At 44.3% G+C, this 17,571-nt stretch overlaps 1 protein-coding gene across 1 annotated transcript in view; it reads right to left on the bottom strand.

Moving 5' to 3' along the window:
* The window catches only part of LOC135528108 (podocalyxin-like protein 2), a 48,986-nt gene extending 34,960 nt beyond the window's left edge, over positions 1-14,026 (bottom strand). Inside the window, exon 1 of the mRNA XM_064956928.1 lies at positions 13,840-14,026. Coding sequence (XP_064813000.1) covers positions 13,840-13,870 — 31 coding nt within the window. The 5' untranslated portion in view covers positions 13,871-14,026. The remainder of the gene's footprint in view (positions 1-13,839) is intronic.
* Positions 14,027-17,571: the final 3,545 nt, after the last annotated feature.

Below are 17,571 nucleotides of genomic sequence, written 5' to 3' on the forward strand. Positions count from 1 at the left end.
ATGTGAGACCACGGTCGAGAGGGAATGGGAAGCGGTCTGAGACGGCCGGCAGGAGGAGAGTTCCTGATTTAGTCTGCGCGCAGACCGAACAAGCGGCGACAAATCGACGCGCGTCACGTTCCCGAGTGGGCCACCAGAAACGCTGGCGAATGGAAGCGAAGCGTACCCGAACGCCGGGGTGGCCGGCTAACTTGGCAGAGTGGGCCCACTGAAGAACGGCCGGACGAGTAGGAACGGGAACGAACAGAAGGTTCCTAGGACAAGCTCGCGGCGACGGAGTGTGAGCGAGTGCTTGCTTTACCTGCCTCTCAATTCCCCAGACAGTCAACCCGACAACACGCCCTTCAGGGAGAATCCCCTCGGGGTCGGTGGAGACCTCAGAAGAACTGAAGAGACGAGATAAAGCATCAGGCTTGGTGTTTTTTGAGCCCGGACGATAAGAAATAACAAACTCGAAACGAGCGAAAACAGAGCCCAACGAGCCTGACGCGCATTAAGTCGTTTGGCTGAACGGATGTACTCAAGGTTCCTATGGTCAGTCCAAACGACAAAAGGAACGGTCGCCCCTCCAACCACTGTCGCCATTCGCCTAGGGCTAAGCGGATGGTGAGCAGTTCGCGATTACCAACATCATAGTTACGTTCTGACGGCGATAAGCGATGAGAGAAAAACGCGCAAGGATGGACCTTGCCGTCAGAGAGAGCGCTGAGAAAGAATGGCTCCCACGCCCACCTCTGACGCGTCAACCTCAACAACAAACTGACTAGAGATGTCAGGTGTAACAAGAATAGGTGCGGATGTAAAACGATTCTTAAGAAGATCAAAAGCTCCCTGGGCGGAAACGGACCACTTAAAGCACGTCTTAACAGAAGTAAGGGCTGTGAGGGGAGCTGCCACCTGACCGAAATTACGGATGAAACGACGATAGAAATTAGCGAAGCCCAGAAAGCGCTGCAGCTCGACGCGTGACTTAGGAACGGGCCAATCAATGACAGCCTGGACCTTAGCGGGATCCATCTTAATGCCCTCAGCGGAAATAACGGAACCGAGAAAAGGGACAGAGGCGGCATGAAAAGTGCACTTCTCAGCCTTCACATAAAGACAGTTCTCCAAAAGGCGCTGGAGGACGCGTCGCACGTGCTGAACATGAATCGAGAGAGACGGTGAAAAAAATCAGGATATCGTCCATGTAAACGAAAACAAAAATGTTCAGCATGTCTCTCAGGACGTCGTTAACTAGTGCCTGAAAGACAGCTGGAGCGTTAACGAGGCCGAAAGGAAGAACCCGGTATTCAAAGTGCCCTAACGGAGTGTTAAACGCCGCTTCCACTCGTCCCCCCCTGATGCGCACGAGATGGTAGGCGTTACGAAGGTCCAATTTGGTGAAAACCTGGCTCCCTGCAGGATCTCGAAGGCTGAAGACATAAGAGGAAGCGGATAACGATTCTTAACTGTTATGTCATTCAGCCCTCGATAATCCACGCATGGGCGCAGGGACCCGTCCTTCTTCTGAACAAAAAAACCCCGCTCCGGCGGGAGAGGAGGAGGAGACTATGGTACCGGCGTCGAGCGAAACCGACAAATAATCCTCGAGAGCCTTACGTTCGGGAGCCGACAGAGAGTATAATCTACCCGGGGGGGAGTAGTTCCCGGAAGGAGATCAATACTACAGTCATACGACCGGTGTGGAGGGAGAGAAGTGGCCTTGGAACGACTGAACACCGTGCGCAGATCGTGATACTCCTCCGGCACCCCTGTCAAATCGCCAGGCTCCTCCTGTGAAGAAGAGACAGAGGAAACAGGAGGGATAGCAGACATTAAACAGGTCACATGACAAGAAACATTCCAGGATAGGATAGTATTACTAGACCAATTAATAGAAGGGTTATGGCGCACTAGCCAGGGATGACCCAAAACAACAGGTGTAAAAGGTGAACGAAAAATTAAAAAAGAAATGGTTTCGCTATGATTACCAGAGACAGTGAGGGTTAAAGGCAGCGTCTCACGCTGAATCTTGGGGAGAGAACTACCATCTAAAGCGAACAAGGCCGTGGGCTCCCTAACTGTCTGAGAGGAATGTCATGTTCCCCGAGCCCAGGTCTCGTCCATAAAACAGCCCTCCGCCCCAGAGTCTATCAAGGCACTGCAGGAAGCAGATGAACCGGGCCAGCGGAGATGGACCGAAAGGTAGTGCGTGATCCAGAAGGAGAGGCCTGAGTAGTTGCGCTCACCAGTAGCCCTCCTCTTACTGATGAGCTCTGGCTTTTACTGGACATGAGGTGACAAAATGACCAGCGGAGCCGCAGTAGAGACAGAGGCGATTGGTGATTCTCCGTTCCTTCTCCTTGGCCGAGATGCGGATACCCCCAGCTGCATAGGCTCAGCATCCGAGCCGGCGGAGGAGGGTGGCAGTGATGCGGCAGGTGGCAGTGATGTGGAGAGGGGAGCACGGAGAACGCGAGCTCCCTTCCACGAGCTCGGCGACGAAGATCAAACTGTCGCTCTATGCGAATAGCGAGAGCTATTAAGGAGTCCAGACTGGAAGGAACCTCCCGGGAGAGGATCTCATCCTTAACCTCGACGAGGAGACCCTCCAGAAAACGAGCGAGCAAAGCCGGCTCGTTCCAGTCACTAGAGGCAGCGAGAGTGCGAAACTCAATAGAATAATCCGTTATGGATCGATTCCCTGACATAGGGAAGACAGGGCCCTGGAAGCCTCCTCCCCAAAAACAGAACGGTCAAAAACCCGTATCATCTCCTCCTTAAAGTCCTGATACTGGTTAATACACTCAGCCCTCGCCTCCCAGATTGCCGTGCCCACTCACGCGCCCGTCCGGTAAGGAGAGAAATGACGAGGCGTGCGGGCTGCGCTCCTGGAGTAAGTGTTGGGCTGGAGAGAGAACACCACATCACACTGAGTGAGGAATGAGCGGCACTCAGTGGGCTCCCCAGAGTAACACGGCGGGTTGTTGATCCTGGGCTCCGGAGACTCGGAAACCCTGGAAGTGGGCGGTGGATCGAGGTGGAGTTGGTGAACCTGTCTTGTGAGGTCGGAGACTTGGACGGCCAGGGTTTCAACGGCATGTCGAGCAGCAGACAATTCCTCTCGTGTCTGCCTAGCATCGCTCCCTGGATCTCGACGGCGGAGTGAAAAGGGTCCGGAGCCGCTGGGTCCATTCTTGGTCTGATTCTTCTGTTATGTACTTGAGTGAAGACCCAAAAGCGGTTTTAACAGAAAACAGAGTTCTTTAATGAAAACAGGAATGGCATAAATCCTCTTCCAACGTAGTCAATGGAACAAAAGAACGTCAGTATAATGCAGGATGCACCTGCCAGGCGGACTCCGACAGGATAGGACAAGGTGGAAGCAAACGGGACGACAGCTTGCTTCTGGCATCAAAAACACAAACAAGAATCAGACACTGAAAGTAGCAGGAACAGAGAGAGAAATAGAGACCTAATCAGAGGGGGAAGAGAGAACAGGTGTGAAAGAGTGAATGAGCTAGTTAGAGGAGATGTAGAACAGCTGAAGAATGAGAGACAGAGAAGGTAACCTAAAAAGACCAGCAGAGAGAGACAGAGTGAAGAGAAAGGACAGGAACAGACATAACAAGACATGACAATAGCACAGTGTCTTCAGGTCTGGAGATTGTCTCCTACTCCCCTCATAAAGCAAACATTCCAATCTCTTCTCCACTAATGGAACATCAAACAAACATTTGTATCTGTCTAAAGAGATATGCCATCCCTCTCCCTTAAACCCGCAAGGTACAGACAATTCATTCATTTTACCTACATTTTCAGTCCTAGTTTAACCAAGAACCCATACCTTTCATACCATAACATAATAGTATGAAAATAAATAGTTCTAATTTAAATGTATACATAATTAATCATTTCAACTATAATTTCCTCCAACAAATCCACACTGTTTGAACATGTTGAACTATGAGCTCACCCTGGGCTATAAGCTCCCCTGTGGCTCCGTCACCAACCACATGAAAAGAAGACTGAGATTTATTCCTTGTTCTCAAAATACATTTCCCATCCTAGCCATGGCTTTCTAAATGCTGAGTCACAGAGCCTTGCAGTTACTGTAGATAAGTAAGTCTGGCTCCTCTTTGACCAGGACAGTGAGGTCACAGCTACATGGCAGAAAGCATCACCAAGACAGAGGTTTAGGCTGTTCCTTATTCCCAAAACACACTTTCCAGGCTGTGGCTTTCTTTATGCAGAGTCACAGAGGCTTGTCGTTAGATAAGGACACACCTTTACAGCTGGCATGGCTTCTATCACTGATTCAAACTCATACACATCTCTGTTCTCTTCCTGGGTTGGCTCTGTCTGTCTGTCTGTCTGCTCTACAAACACATCCCTGTTCTCTTCCTGGGTTGGCTCTGTCTATCTGTCTGTCTGTCTGTCTGTCTGTCTGTCTGTCTGTCTGTCTGTCTGTCTGTCTGTCTGTCTGTCTGCTCTACAAACATCCCTGTTGTTTGGGGCCACTGGCCGCTTCAAAGTGGAAATTATAAACTTCAGAAACCTTTTAACCTCGAAAAGCTAACAAATGGAATTGTTTTAAGATGGTCATACCATGAATCATTTAGCTATTTTGATTTAGATTTTTAGGCCCCCTTTAGCTATAAAAAAAATATATAAAACAATTATTTGATAAAATTGAATTTGGCCTTTACTACTATAGCCCATAGAAACACATTAAATAACACATTCATAAATGCCAAAAAAGACAGTCCAAAAATCTATCATAAGGAATGAGGGTTTTGTAATAAGTGGCTGTCCTATATCTAGGAGATATGAGAAAGCTCACAAAATATTTGTGGGTTTTTTTGGACACATATTTAACCCCTTATATTTGTTAGCACGAAACTAAATCCAGACTTCCGTTCATTCACATGGGTTAACTTACAAACTCGTAGAGCAGAACGGAGAACACTATTATCTTATTGAGTCTTATCTTTCCATAGAGAGGTCAGTCATAGGCCTTCCGAGTGTCGCAGCGGTCTAAGGCATTCCATTGTAGTGCTTGAGGTGTCACTACCCCGACCTGGGTTCAATCCCAGGCTGTGTCACAGCCGTGCGTGACCAGGAGACCCATGAGGAGGCGCACAATTGGTCCAGCGTCGTCCGTTTTACATTTTCTGCATTGCCGGAAAGTTATCCTGCAACAGGCTGATCAAATTAAGATCCTCCTCTGAGTCCCCAGAACTTTTGGTGTGACTAACTGGGTTTGAACCTGTGTCTCAACCATGAGGCTGTGTTAGCGCGCCGAGCTAAAGGCTGAAGCTCAGGGAGCTAACACAAATCTTCCAGCATGTCTCAGGCAATGTAAGGAATCACAGTGTTTCACTGAACCACATACTGGCCAACTATTATAGTACTGGTCTGGTTGTGTACTCTCTGAGTTTCCACATGGCTGTCTGCGTCTAACCTTGGGTACGTCCCAATGACACCTCAATTACCTATACAGTGCACTACTTTTGAGCAGGGCCCATAGGGAAAAGATTGCCATTTGGAAAAGAGGCCCTTTTTCACCAAGGGGCTGACGCAATAATGTATTCTACATCTAGCTTCAAGGACAAGACTAGGATATATGTATTCTACATCTAGCTTCAAGGACAAGACTAGGATATATGTATTCTACATCTAGCTTCAAGGACAAGACTAGGACATATGTATTCTACATCTAGCTTCAAGGACAAGACTAGGACATATGTATTCTACATCTAGCTTCAAGGACAAGACTAGGACATATGTATTCTACATCAAGCTTCAAGGACAAGACTAGGACATATGTATTCTACATCTAGCTTCAAGGTCAAGACTAGGACATCACCCAGGACTGAGACAAAACTTTACTTTGAATGCCACTTCATTGACCCATGACAGATAGAAAGGCTAAGTACTACTGACCATTATAATTCATACTCACACAACAACAACAAGAGCAACAACAACAACAAGAGCAACAACAACAACAACAACAACAAGACACTAATAAGTCATACCAAACAGATACCAGAAAACTGTTCATTTGACTTGGAACAGAATCTATGGAGGATCCCAGATTGTGATAAATATTGATTCCACAGTAAATCGAATGATTTCCTTCCCTGACATCTCTCTGTTGCAGGCCAACTTCCTGTGTAGCTACTGTTACTCCTTGTGTTATGTAGCAGCCCTTTGCTGGGAAATCATTTGGTTCTTTGCTCTCCTGCTGAGCTCTGGAAGGGGCAATGTTGTTAAAACCTCGTGAAGCTAGTATTTTGATGTTTGGATAAAAAAAACGTTCCTAAAGTAAACTGCCTATTTCTCAGGCCCAGAAGCTAGAATATGCATATAATTGATAGATTAGGATAGAAAACGCTCTATAGGTTCCAAAACTGTCAAAATATTGTCTGTGAGTATAACAGAACTGATATTGCAGGCGAAAACCTGAGGAAAATCCAACCAGGAAGTGCTGTTTCTCTGAAACTACTCTGTTCCATTGCAAGCCTATCCTCCATCTAAAGGGATATCAACCAGATTCCTTTCCCTATGGCTTACACAGGGTGTGAACAGTCTTTAGACATAGTTTCAAGCTTTTACTCTGAAAAATGAGCGAGCCTGTGGATTACTCAACAAAACGTGCCAACCAAATGGAGGTTTTTGGATATAAAGAGAATCTTTATGGAACAAAACACACATTTATTGTATAACTGGGAGTCTTGTGAGTGCAAAAATATGAAGATCATCAAAGGTAAGTGATTAATTTAATTTATTTTCTGACTTTTGTGACCAATCTACTTTGCTGCTAGCTGTTTGTAATGTTTTGTCTCCTGAGAGCTGTCCTCACATAATCGCATGGTTTGCTTTCACCGTAAAGCTTTTTTGAAATCTGACATGCCAGGTGGATTAACAACAAGCTAAACTGTGTTTTGGTATATTGCATTTGAGATTTCATGAAAATTTAATATTTTTAGTTATTTAAATTGAATTGGTGCTCTGCAATTCACCGGATGTTGACGAAAATTATCCCGCTAAAGGGATTGGTGCTCCAAGAGGTCTTAACCATCTGGTCAGGACCTAAGGAACCACGTCCTTCAAATGTGTACTGCACTCACAGGCACTGCACCACACTGGGCAGTGTGTGTGTGTGTGTGTGTGTGTGTGTGTGTGTGTGTGTGTGTGTGTGTGTGTGTGTGTGTGTGTGTGTGTGTGTGTGTGTGTGTGTGTGTGTGTGTGTGTGTGTGTGTGTGTCAGCTACTTTGTTATCTCTATCTCAGGATTTCCAACGTCGTCTTCTTCATGGGGGTCAATATATTGATTAAAGACTATTATTCTCTGCTCTCAATAGTTTCCAGGATGCTGCTGTATGTGCACTCACTCACAATCCCTGCATCCCATTGGACATTATTCACATCCTTCACTGCATCCCATTGGACATCATTCACATCCTGCACAATCCCTGCATCCCATTGGACATTATTCACATCCTTCACTGTATCCCATTGGACATCATTCACATCCTTCACAATCCCTGCATCCCATTGGACATTATTCACATCCTTTACTGCATCCCATTGGACATTATTCACATCCTTCACGTCCTTCACTGCATCCCATTGTACATCATTCACATCCTTCACAATCCCTGCATCCCATTGGACTTGACATTGATTGTGTGATTCTTCATCTTTAACCCAAGTCATATGCATCTTTAGCCAATGGTGTATAGCCGATTGTTCTGAAGAGTTCTCTCAGGACTTCCACTGTCGTCTTCTATCTCCTTCTTCTACCCAATCAGAAGGGTGACACAAGGGTACATCTGATAGGGGTCAATACCATGATGAATGGTTATTCAACCTGCCGAGAATACTGTCCAATATGCTGCTGGGATGATAGGAGAATGGGCAGCAGACAGAGGTTAGTGGACTTTGCAGCACTGCATTGGCAGATAGGGAGCTTTAAGGGTAGATATTATGATGACCGTAACCCTTCACATGGGCACTCAATCACTGCAACACACCACACTGGACATTGACTGGATGACTCTTCATAATTATCTTTAGCCAAAGCGCAGGTACAAACACTACAGGTCAAAGGTTTTAGAACACCGACTCATTCAAGGGTTATTCTTTATTTTTATTAAACTATTTTCTACATTGTACAATAATAGTGGAGACATCAAAACTATGAAATAACACATATGGAATCATGTAGGAATCAAAGAAAACATGTTAAACAAATCAAAATATATTTTATATTTGAGATTCTTCAAATAGCCACCCTTTGCCTCGATGACAGCTTTGCACACTCTTGGCATTCTCTCAACCAGCTTCACCTGTAATGCTTTTCCAACAGTCTTGAAGGAGTTCCCACATATGCTGAGCACTTGTTGGCTGCTTTTCCTTCACTCTACGTTCCGACTCATCCCAAACCATCTCAATTTGATTGAAGTTGGTTGATTGTGGAGGCCAGGTCATCTGATGCAGCACTCCATCACTCTCCTTCTTGGTCAAATAGCCCTTACACAGCCTGGAGGTGGGTAGGGTCATTGTCCTGTTGAAAAACAAATGATAGTTCCACTAAGCCCAAACCTGATGGGATGGTGTATCACTGCAGAATGCTGTAGTAGCCATGCTGGTTAAGTGCGCCTTGAATTCTAAACAAATCACAGACAGTGTCACTAGCAAAGCACACCCACATCATAACACCTCCTCCTCCATGCTTTACAGTGGGAAATAAACATGCAGAGATCATCCGTTCACCCACACAGCGTCTAACAAAGACACGGCAGTTGGAACCAAACATCTCCAATTTGGACTCCGGACTAAAAGGGCAAATTTCCACCGGTCTAATGTCCATTGGTCGTGTTTCTTGGCCCAATCAAGTCTCTTCTTCTTATTGGTGTCCATTAGTAGTGGTTTCTTTGCAGCAATTCAACCATGAAGGCCTGATTCACACAGTCTCTTCTGAACAGTTGATGTTGAGATGTGCCTGTTACTTAAACTCTATGAAGAATTTATTTGTGCTGCAATTTCTGCGGCTGGTAACTCTAATGAACTTATCCTCTGCAGCAGAGGTAACTCTGAGTCTTCCTTTCCTGTGGCGGTCCTCATGAGATCCAGTTTCATCACAGCGCCTGATGGTTTTTGCAACTGCACTTGAAGAAACTTTCAAAGTTCTTTACATTTTCCAGATAAACTGACCTTCATGTCTTCAAGTAATGATGGGCTGTCGTTTCTCTTTGGTTATTTGAGCTGTTCTTGCCATAATATGGACTTGGGTCTTGGACCAAGTGGGGCTATCTTCTATATACCCCCCTACATTGTCACAACCAAACTGATTGGCTCAAACGTAATAAGAAGGAAAGAAATTCCACAAATTAACTTTTAAGAAGGCACACCTGTTAATTGAAATGCATTCCAGGTGACTACCTCGTGAAGCTGGTTGACAGAATGCCAGGAGTGTGCAAAGCTGTCATCAAGGCAAAGGGTGGCTATTTGAAGAATCTCATTTGTTTAACACTTTTTTTGGTTACTACATGATTCCATATGTGTTATATCATAGTTCTTATGTCTTCACTATTATTGTACAATGTAGAAAATAGTTTTAAAAAATAAAGAAAAACCCTTGAATGAGTAGGTGTTCTAAAACCTTTGACCAGTAGTATAAACTCTGTGTGTGTGATTCACACAAGTGCTTCAGCTACTTCATCTCTATAGAGTGCTCTCTATCTCCTTATATCCATATCATTACACATCAGTGATCAATCACTTACCTGTCCTGCTAAGTACATTCATGAGGGTCAATAGTATGATTAATGACTATTCTACCTGCTTTGAATGGGTTCCAGGATGCTGCTGTGTCCTGTAGGAGGATGGCAGGGCTACAGACAGAGGGAGGTTGACTTTGCAGCACTGTGTAGGCAGCCAGGTAGCTTTAGCTGTGGGTAGTAGTGAAATGCATAGTGCCAGTTCTCTGGCTGCCTATAGTGTACATTTCTCACAGCAGAAAACTGTTGAAAGTGAACAGGCTGAGATTAGCAGGTTTATATGTGTATTCAGGGCATTCGGAAAGTATTTAGACTCCTTCTAAAATTGATTACATGTTTTTCCTCATCAATCTACACACAAACCCCATAATGAGATCACAATACCCCATAATGAGATCACAATACCCCATAATGAGATCACAATACCCCATAATGAGATCACAATACCCCATAATGAGATCACAATACCCCATAATGAGATCACAATACCCCATAATGAGATCACAATACCCCATAATGACATCACAATAGCCCTTAATGTCATCACAATACCCCATAATGACATCACAATACCCCATAATGACATCACAATACCCCATAATGACAAAGACAAACAGGTTTTTTTTTAAACAAAAATACCATAAGTATTCAGACCCTTTGCTAAGAGACTTGCAATTTAGCTCAGGTGCATCCTGTTTCCATTGACCATCCTTGAGATGTTTCTGTAACTTGAGTGGAGTCCACCTGTGGTAAATTGATTGGACATGTTTTGGAAAGGCACACACCTGTCTATATAATGTCCCACAGTTGACAGTGCATGTCAGAGCAAAAACCAAGCCAGGAAGTCGAAGGAATTGTCCGTAGAGCTCCGAGACAGGATTGTGTCGAGGTACAGATCTGGGGAAGGGTACCAAAGCATTTCTGCATCATTGAAGGTCCCCTAGAACACAGTGGCCTCCATCATTCTTAGATGGAAGAAGTTTGGAACCACCAAGACTCTTCTCCCCTGATTGCTCAGTTTGACTGGGCGGGGAGCTCTAGGAACTTCTTCCATTTAAGAATGATGGAGGCCACTGTGTTCTAGGGGACCTTTAATGGTGACCAAGAACCCGATGGTCACTCTGACAGAGCTCTAAAGTTCCTCTGTGGAGATGGGAGAACCTTCCAGAAGGACAACCATCTCTGCAGCACTCCACCAATCAGGCCATTATGGTAGAGTGGCCATACAGAAGCCACTCCTCAGTAAAAGGCTCATGACATCCCGCTTGGAGTTTGCCAAAAGACACCTAAAGACTCTCAGACCATGAGAAACAAGATTCTCTGGTGTGATGAAACCAAGATTGAACTCTTTGGCCTGAATGCCAAAGCATCACATCTGGAGGAAACCTGGCACAATCCCTATGGTGAAGCATGGTGGTGGCAGCACCATGCTGTGGGAATGTTTTTTCAGTGGCAGGGACTGGGAGACTAGTCAGGATCGAGGGAAAGATAAACGGAACAAAGTACAGAGAGATCCTTGATGAAAACCTGCTCCAGAACATTCAGGACCTCAGACTGGGGTGAAGGTTCACCCTTCCAACAGGACAACGACCTCAAACACACAGCCAAGACAACGCAGGAGTGGCTTCTGGACAAGTTTCAGAATGACCTTGAGTGGCCCAGCCAGACCCCGGACTTGAAACCGAACTAACGTCTCTGGAGAGACCTGAAAATAGCTGTACAGTGATGCTTCCCATCCAACCTGACAGACCTTGAGAGGCTCTACAGAGAAGATTGGGAGAACCTCCCCAAATTCAGGTGTGCCAAGCTTGTAGCATCATACCCAAGAACATTCAAGGCTGTAATCACTACCAAAGGTGCTTCGACAAAGTACTGAGTAAAAGGTCTGAATACTTATGTAAATGTAATATTTATATTTTATTTATTTATTTATACTATTGCTAAAATCTCAAACCTGTTTTTGCTGTGTCATTGTGGGGTATTGTGTGTAGATTGATGAGGAACAAAACAATTGAATCCATTTAAGAATATGGCTGTTTACGTAACGAAAATATGTGGTGAAAGTCAGAGGACCTGAATACTTTCCAAATGTAATAAGAAAATAATCATTGAGAATATAGTCACTGAGAAACAATCACGGTTTTGGATATTGAATCCTTCCTGATGTCACCAGCCAGCCAGCCAGCCAGCCAGCCAGCCAGCCAGCCAGCCAGTGCAGTGGAAAGCATTGTGTTGAAGTAAACACATTTCACAGAGCCAGTGGAGGGAGGGAGTTTCAGAAAAGCCTATAGGCTACTGTACCGAAGTGCTGTCCTTGTTCTTCTGCACCTGCATAGTGCTTAAAACAGATGTCAGCACTACTGTAAATGTCAGCACTACTGTAAATGTCAGCACTACTGTAAATGTCAGCACTGGACCAATAGAGCGACAAGGTAATATTCTCATTGGCTGTTATGGAAATAGGACAGAAAATAATACAATCCCCTCATTAAAAAAATGATGAAGTTGGCAAATGATTTCCCTGAGTCTGGATGTGGTGAAAGGATATAGAAAAAGGGTGTAGCCTGGTTTCATTGAACCATAAGGAGAATCCTCTGACTGCCGTTTTCATTGAACCATAAGGAGAATCCTCTGACTGCCGTTTTCATTGAACCATAAGGAGAATCCTCTGACTACCGTTTTCATTGAACCATAAGGAGAATCCTCTGACTACCGTTTTCATTGAACCATAAGGAGACTCCTCTGACTACCGTTTTCATTGAACCATAAGGAGAATCCTCTGACTACCATTTTCATTGAACCATAAGGAGTCTCCTCTGACTACCATGTTCATTGAACCATAAGGAGAATCCTCTGACTACCGTTTTCATTGAACCATAAGGAGACTCCTCTGACTACCGTTTTCATTGAACCATAAGGAGCCTCCTCTGACTACCGTTTTCATTGAACCATATGGAGTCTCCTCTGACTACCGTTTTCATTGAACCATACAATACAAGGAGTTGGCTATAGCACTGAGTGGCAACACTAATTAGTGGCCTCTGTTGTGATGGTTTACAATGTTCAATGCAATCAATATCTGTCAGGTACAGTGTCACTACAATTAAACTATGGGTTGAGGGGGTTGAGTGGTAAAGCCACTTAACTCAGAAGGAAAACACGTGCTCCACTGACTGTCAAGATAAATGTGTGTGCTCTCTATTAACGGGATAATCTCCAACCAGGTTCGACTGTGCTGTGCTCGTTGTGTCCAGTATAATGACTAGCCTGTAGGAACTTCATTACAGCCTACATATAACTGGTTTTCCTTAGATAATCAATTCTACATCTAAACAATCCAGCTCCTCGTGAGTTTGGCGTTGCTTCTCAACTGTCTGAGGACAGACAGACCTCTTTGTCTCGGCTGTGTACTACACGGGAACAGGAAAACGTTGGTACTGTACTGTAAACTATCATATTTATTGTTTTGACATCTATTTTAAATCTGAATAATCTCATGATGTCAGATTAACAAAAAGAAAAACAATCATATATTTTAAAACACGCTGGTTTCATGTTTAAACACAGGTCTAATTGAATTCACTACTGCGCCAATCAATGGGTCCACTTTTATAATGAGCCTCACAATGAGTCACATTCAACATTCTCTTCTTTTCAAGTAGGAGATATGACAGAGCATAACTACATGGATTTTCTTTGGATACATACAGGCCCTCCTTTGTTGGGCAACAGACTTATGATGACAATGTTATGCATCTGTGAATATTGCATTAGAAAACACGGCGTGTGATTTATGATCGCTGCAGAAACACACTCAGTGAGACATATTGAGCTTTTGTTGATAATTCATAGTAGGAAGATGATCCTGTTAGAAAACACGAATAACCATCATTTAAACAATTACAAATTATACAATTTTTTGTATCAATGTTTCAACAACCAAGCAATATTCAATTGAAAGAGACTTAGCGCGTAGTTTACGTGGATTTGGGCTATCATGCGACACCAATAACAGTAACTAGACTACAGTAGCGGCGCAGACCTGCCATAATAAAAACAAGACTTACCGAATAAAAGCGGGCGAAGCAGGCCTGCCATGACTGCAGCGAAAACAATTCCACACTATTTAGAACTGTTGTTGCTCGTTGTTTTTCAGCTGTAGCGGGCGGAGAGGACGCACCTCATCGCATACTGGCTGGTTGAGAAAAACGCTAAGCGTGATAAGCGTCTGAACTTGGATGCTCCGGTTCACGATTATCTGCATCTCTCTCAGCGCTATGTGTGTGTGGAGACAGGCTCGCACTGACAGATGCTGCCACTATGGTGCTTTCAATACAACTCGGAAACTCGGTATCTCCGAGTTAAAAATGTATGTACGTTATTGGTCTATTCTGATATTTTCCAAATGGGAAACTCCGGCACCATTTCTTCAACGAGTGTGCAAGTCGGACATTTCCGAGTTGTCTTGAACGCGGCATATGACAACGCCTGTATGTGCGGGCATAAGCACCGGTCAGAGTAAGTCACATAATGTAAACAATGAAACTTCAGAGGTAAACCCTCTCGTCTGAATTAAATGTTGACAGTCACATTCTTTCGTGTAAATGATAGCACGGATGCAGTGATTAATTTAAACTAGAAGAACAGGCCTTTACGTATTCTACCAATTGTACCCCACACCCCCACAATTGGGCTTTCTGATAAAAGAGCTGTAGAGATGCAACCTGGTCTCAGAGCATATCGTATTATTCTTTTTTAGACACCCTATTTAGTATGACATGTTATGTTTTGTATTAACTTGTGGGTGTCCATCATGGTATGATATGTTACGAAAGTGCAATTCCTACAATGTTACAAATTACATTTCGTAAAATATATCATATCATACCATGACCGGACATTCACAAATTTGTTGTAGCTAATGTTAGCTAGGTGGCTAATTCTAACGTTGGCTAGGTGGCTAATGCTAACATTAGCTAGCTCTAGGGGTTAAGGTTAGGAGTTAGGTTAAAGGTTTAGGATAAGGGTTAGCTAAAAGGTTAAGGTTAGGAGAAGGGTTAAGTTTAGGGGAAGGTTTAGCAAACATGCAAAATAGAAGAAGAAAAAATTAGTTGCTAACTAGCTCAAATGTGCATGTGTCTGCTCAAACGGTCAGAAACAGACTCCATGAGGGTGGTCTGAGGGCCCGACGTCCACAGATGGGGGTTGTGCTTACAGCCCAACACCGTGCAGGACGTTTGCATTTGCCAGAGAATACCAAGATTGGCAAATTCGCCACTAGCGCCCTGTGCTCTTCACAGATGAAAGCAGGTTCACACTGAGCACATGTGACAGATATGACAGAGTCTGGAGACGCCATGGAGAACGTTCTGCTGCCTGCAACATCCTCCAGCATGACCGGTTTGGCGGTGGGTCAGTCATGGTGTGGGGTGGCATTTCTTTGGGGGGCCACACAGCCCTCCATGTGCTCGCCAGAGGTGGCCTGACTGCCATTAGGTACCGAGATGAGATCCTCAGACCCCTTGTGAGACCATATGCTGGTGCGGTTGGACCTGGGTTCCTCCTAATGCAAGACAATGCTAGACCTCATGTGGCTGGAGTGTGTCAGCATTTCCTGCAAGAGGAAGGCATTGATGCTATGGACTGGCCCGCCTGTTCCCCAGACCTGAATCCAATTGAGCACATCTGGGACATCATGTCTCGCTCCACAGACTGTCCAGGAGTTGGCGGATGCTTTAGTCCAGGTCTGGGAGGAGATCCCTTAGGAGACCATCCGCCACCTCATCAGGAGCATGCCCAGGCGTTGTAGGGAGGTCATACAGGCATGTGGAGGCCACACACACTACTGAGCCTCCTTTTGGCTTGTTGTAAGGACATTACATCAAAGTTGGATCAGCCTGTAGTGTGGTTTTCAACTTTAATTTTGAGTGTGACTCCAAATCCAGTCCTCCATGGGTTGATAAATTTGATTTCCATTGATAATTTTTGTGTGATTTTGTTGTCAGCACATTCAACTATGTAAAGAAAAAAGTATTTAATAAGAATATTTCATGAATTCAGATCTAGGATGTGTTATTTTAGTGTTCCCTTTATTTTTTTGAGCAGTGTATTTCAAGGCCTACCTTCAAACTCAGTGCCTCTTTGCTTGACATCATAGGAAAATCAAAAGAAATCAGCCAAGACCTCAGAAAAAAATGGTAGACCTCCACAAGTCTGGTACATCCTTGGGAGCAATTTATAAATGCATGAAGGTACCACGTTCATCTGTGCAAACAATAGTACGCAAGTATAAACACCATGGGACCACGCAGCCGTCATACCGCTCAGGAAGGAGACACGTTCTGTCTCCTAGAGATGAACGTACTTTGGTGCGAAATGTGCAAATCAATCCCAGAACAGAAGCAAAGGACCTTGTGAAGATGCTGGAGGAAACAGGTACAAAAGTATCTATATCCACAGTAAAACGAGTCCTATATCAACATAACCTGAAAGGCCGCTCAGCAAGGAAGAAGCCACTGCTCCAAAACCGCCATAAGACAGCCAGACTGCCCTTAGCAACTGTACATGGGAACACAGATCGACTTTTTGGAGAAATATCCTCTGGTCTGATGAAACAAAAATAGAACTGTTTGGCCATAATGACCATTATTTTGTTTGGAGGAAAAAGGGGGAGGATTGAAAGCAGAAGAACACCATCCCAACCGTGAAGCACGGGGGTGGCAGCATCATGTTGTGGGGATGCTTTGCTGCACGAGGGACTGGTGCACTTCACAAAATAGATGGCATCATGAGGACGGAGAATTATGTGGATATATTGAAGCAACATCAAGACATCAGTCAGGAAGTTAAAGCTTGATCTCAAATGGGTCTTCCAAATGGACAATGACCCTAAGCAAACATCCAAAGCTGTGGCAAAATGGCTTAAGGACAACAAAGTCGAGGTATCGGAGTGGCCATCACAAAGCCCTGACCTCAATCCCTTAGAAAATGTGTCGGCAGAACTGAAAAAGTGTGTGAGCAAGGAGGGCTACAAACCTGACTCAGTTTTCCCAGCAGTCAGGAGGAATGGGACAAAATTAGCCCAACTTATTGTTGGAAGCTTGTGGAAGGCTACCTGAAATATTTGACCCAAGTTAAACAAGTTAAAGGCAATGCTACCAAATACTAATTGAGTGCATGTAAACTTCTGACCCACTGGGAATGTGATGAAATAAAAGCTGAAATAAATCACTCTACTATTATTCTGACATTTCACATTCTTAAGATAAAGTGTTGATCCTAACTGACCTAAAACAGGACATTTTTACTCGGATTTAATGTCAGGAATTGAAAAAAAAAAGAGTTTAAATGTATTTGGCTAAGGTATATGTAAACTTCCAATCTGTGCCAGTGAAACAGTGTTGTTGCTTAGCATCCGCTTCATCGGACCGCATTGAGCGTGTCACTACTACTTCCTGTTTAAATTTTTGCTTGTAAAGAAGGAAGCAGGACAGAGTTATGGTCTGATTTGCCAAAGAGATAGCGATGGAGGGCCTTAACACCTTTCTGTGTGTGGAATAAAAGGTCACCTCTATAGTTGCACAGGGGACATTGCTGGTAGTCATATGGAGTTAAGCAAATGTAAATGAAACGTTCTCTTTTTATACACCTCTCTCTCTCTCTCTCTCTCTCTCGAGTATTTTGACCTTGAACTTATACATGAGAATAGCATGCTAATCACCTGCTATTCATTCAGGGTGGAGATTTAAAAAAAAATACAGATAGCATCTCCATGTCCCACGGTTCTGGGTGTTAAGGGT

This window comes from Oncorhynchus masou, chromosome 5 (assembly GCF_036934945.1).
Source record: "Oncorhynchus masou masou isolate Uvic2021 chromosome 5, UVic_Omas_1.1, whole genome shotgun sequence".
NCBI classification, from domain to species: Eukaryota; Metazoa; Chordata; class Actinopteri; order Salmoniformes; family Salmonidae; genus Oncorhynchus; species Oncorhynchus masou.